The sequence below is a fragment of the Dioscorea cayenensis genome, chromosome 11 (genome assembly GCF_009730915.1).
Source record: "Dioscorea cayenensis subsp. rotundata cultivar TDr96_F1 chromosome 11, TDr96_F1_v2_PseudoChromosome.rev07_lg8_w22 25.fasta, whole genome shotgun sequence".
Lineage (NCBI taxonomy): Eukaryota > Viridiplantae > Streptophyta > Magnoliopsida > Dioscoreales > Dioscoreaceae > Dioscorea > Dioscorea cayenensis.
The window spans coordinates 7,142,058-7,144,557 of record NC_052481.1 but is presented as its reverse complement, the minus strand read 5'-3'; the positions used below and the strand labels follow the sequence as shown (position 1 = coordinate 7,144,557).

General features: G+C 33.9%; 1 protein-coding gene across 1 annotated transcript; it reads left to right on the top strand.

Moving 5' to 3' along the window:
* LOC120271580 (octapeptide-repeat protein T2-like) lies at positions 1-628 on the top strand. Its single transcript, XM_039278259.1, has 2 exons — positions 1-73; positions 168-628. The coding sequence occupies exons 1-2, from the start codon at positions 1-3 to the stop codon at positions 626-628; spliced, it is 534 nt and encodes a 177-aa protein (XP_039134193.1).
* Positions 629-2,500: the final 1,872 nt, after the last annotated feature.

Below are 2,500 nucleotides of genomic sequence, written 5' to 3'. Positions count from 1 at the left end.
ATGCGTTTGTTAGAGGCGGCAAGGGCTCTGCCATGGGGGTCGGGCACAAAGCCAACGGGTGGTTTGGGAAGCGGTGAGGTGCGTCCTCCGCTGGTTCGCGGCGGCGCCTCCAACTCCTGGACAACCTCTATTGCATCATTGCCGGAAATTATCTTCTTCTCTGAAAGAGAAAGGGCTTCAAGTCGAGCTTCATGGAGGAAGGGAAGGGAAGAGGGAAGGGACGAAGAAGGGAGCCCAAGATCTGGGCAGTCGTCACCGGCGAGGGAATGAAAGAGGCCAAAATTTGGGCAGTCACCGGCGAGGGAATGAAGGAGGAGAGGGGGGAGAGCACCGGTTGAATGAAGGACGAAGAAGGGTGGGCAAGATCTGGGCAGCCGTCACCGGCGAGGGAATGAAGGAGGCCAAAATCTGGGCAGCCGTCACCGGCGAGGGAATGAAGGAGGCCAAAATTTGGTCAGTCACCGGCGAGGGAATGAAGGAGGAGAGGGGGAAACACCGGTTGAATGAAGGACGAAGAAGGGAGGCCAAGATCTGGGCAGTCGTCATGGGCGAGGGAATGAAGGAGGCCAAAATCTGGTCAGTTACCGGTGAGGGAATGAAGGAGGAGAGGGGGGAGAGCACCGGTTGAATGAAGGATGAAGAAGGCCGGGCAAGATCTGGGCAGTCATCACCGGCGAGGGAATGAAGGCTGATGCGGGGAGAGAGCACCGGTGGAATGGATTTGGAAAAGGGGGGCTGGTTTTTTATTTTCTCAAAACTCTACATCATCGAGATCGTACCGTTAGATGGGCATCTAACGGGCTGATCAGGGGACATCCCTAGAAATGAATTCTAGGGACGTCCCCTAGCGGATGAATTCCTATATATATATATATATATATATATATATATATATATATATATATATATATATATATATATATCTTTATTAAAAAGATTTTATAAGATTTTTTTTAACAAGTGTAGATAAGTCACTTGTTTGTAATATAAATATACACACCCTTCAAGTTGAGCTCTACAATACTTACGTTCTTTACTTGCATGAGTTGGGCTTTTAATCAATCTCTTTAGTTGGTGAATATCTTATATAGGAGACCTGATATCAATAGACTAAATAGACTAAACAGTTGTTAATCATAATGCAGAATCAGTGCCACTCAAAAATATTTTAAAAGTGTTTTTAAAGTACCCTCGGCGGCGCATGTGTTTTTACTAATGCCTTAAATCTTTGTCTTGGTACAAGGAAAAAAAAATTTGGGTGAAATGTGTCTAAAAATACACTAACTAAACACTTATTTTTATGAATCTAAACGGGCCCTACGTTTTTTAATGTAATGTTCATGCTGACTCACTTATATGTAATTTTTATAATTTGAAAAATTTTGTGCGACACTATTAATAAATAAATAGTGACTGTTAAATACATATATTTTATGGTATATTTTTTATTTAAAAATGTTATTTAAAAATGGATTATTCAACCATATAATTGAATTATTTTAATAAAAGACTTTTTTTTAAGATATTGAGAACTTTAGATAATGCACATATGAAATTGTAAAATATTTCACTGTTTTTTTAATCTATCATTACATAGTATTCATAATTAATTATGTAAAAATCTCCTTTTTTTTAATGAACTTACATGAAATTGAACAAGAGTATATGTGCAATTTTCAGATTTTTACTGAGATATATATATATATATATATTATAGATGTAAAAATAACTTTTAAATTTTATAGGTATTTTTATATGCACTCATTAACTTTTAAAAATTTAACATTAATAATACTTGTTATGAACCAAGATATAAAAATTTTAGATTTAAATATTTAATTTTTATTAAATGTTAATCAAGTCTGGTTGTGGTCATTTCATATAAAAAGCATTCTTAAACACAGACACTAATTCACCAGTCAAACACAACCTATATATACTAAAAGTGAAAAAATATTTTTTTTAAAAAAAATTGAAGAACATTTAAGAAATCTATAGAATTAGAAACATTTTTTTTTCTATTTTGAAGATATTTATTTCTATTTTTATAGAGTTAGTAATGTTAGTATTATATTGGATAACAGGAGAGGTAGGTCTTATTTTTATTTATTTATTTATTTATTTTTTGCATTTTTCAATATTTTAGAAGTTAAATGCAAAATTATATTACTTATTCTCTTATGAAGATCTATATCTTCTTATAAACATTGATATGATTGATTTTAACTTGTACTGGAGTTAAGCCGTTAATAACCCTTCGAATTTTAAATATTAAAAAGTTATCTTTATTTTTCTCAATACCAAAAGGAACTCGTTGGCTACCAAACTTGTTATATTTTTATATGGCACCATATTATAAATTTTTTATTATAAAAATTAGATAAAAAAAACTATCAACGAAACAACAACAGATAAAAGTAAAGATGAAACAACATGTGGAAAACAACATTTACCGAGTGGATAAAAATTGCGCAAAAACTACAAACCACATGTGAGCATT

What these genes read in the sequence shown, in the direction of transcription:
- LOC120271580 (XM_039278259.1), top strand. Translation starts at nt 1, where the DNA reads ATGCGTTTGTTAGAGGCGGCAAGGGCTCTGCCATGGGGGTCGGGCACA. An exon ending in AACGGGTGGTTTGGGAAGCG is followed by an intron (nt 74 to 167) that starts GTGAGGTGCGTC and finishes CTTCTCTGAAAG; the next exon opens with AGAAAGGGCTTCAAGTCGAG.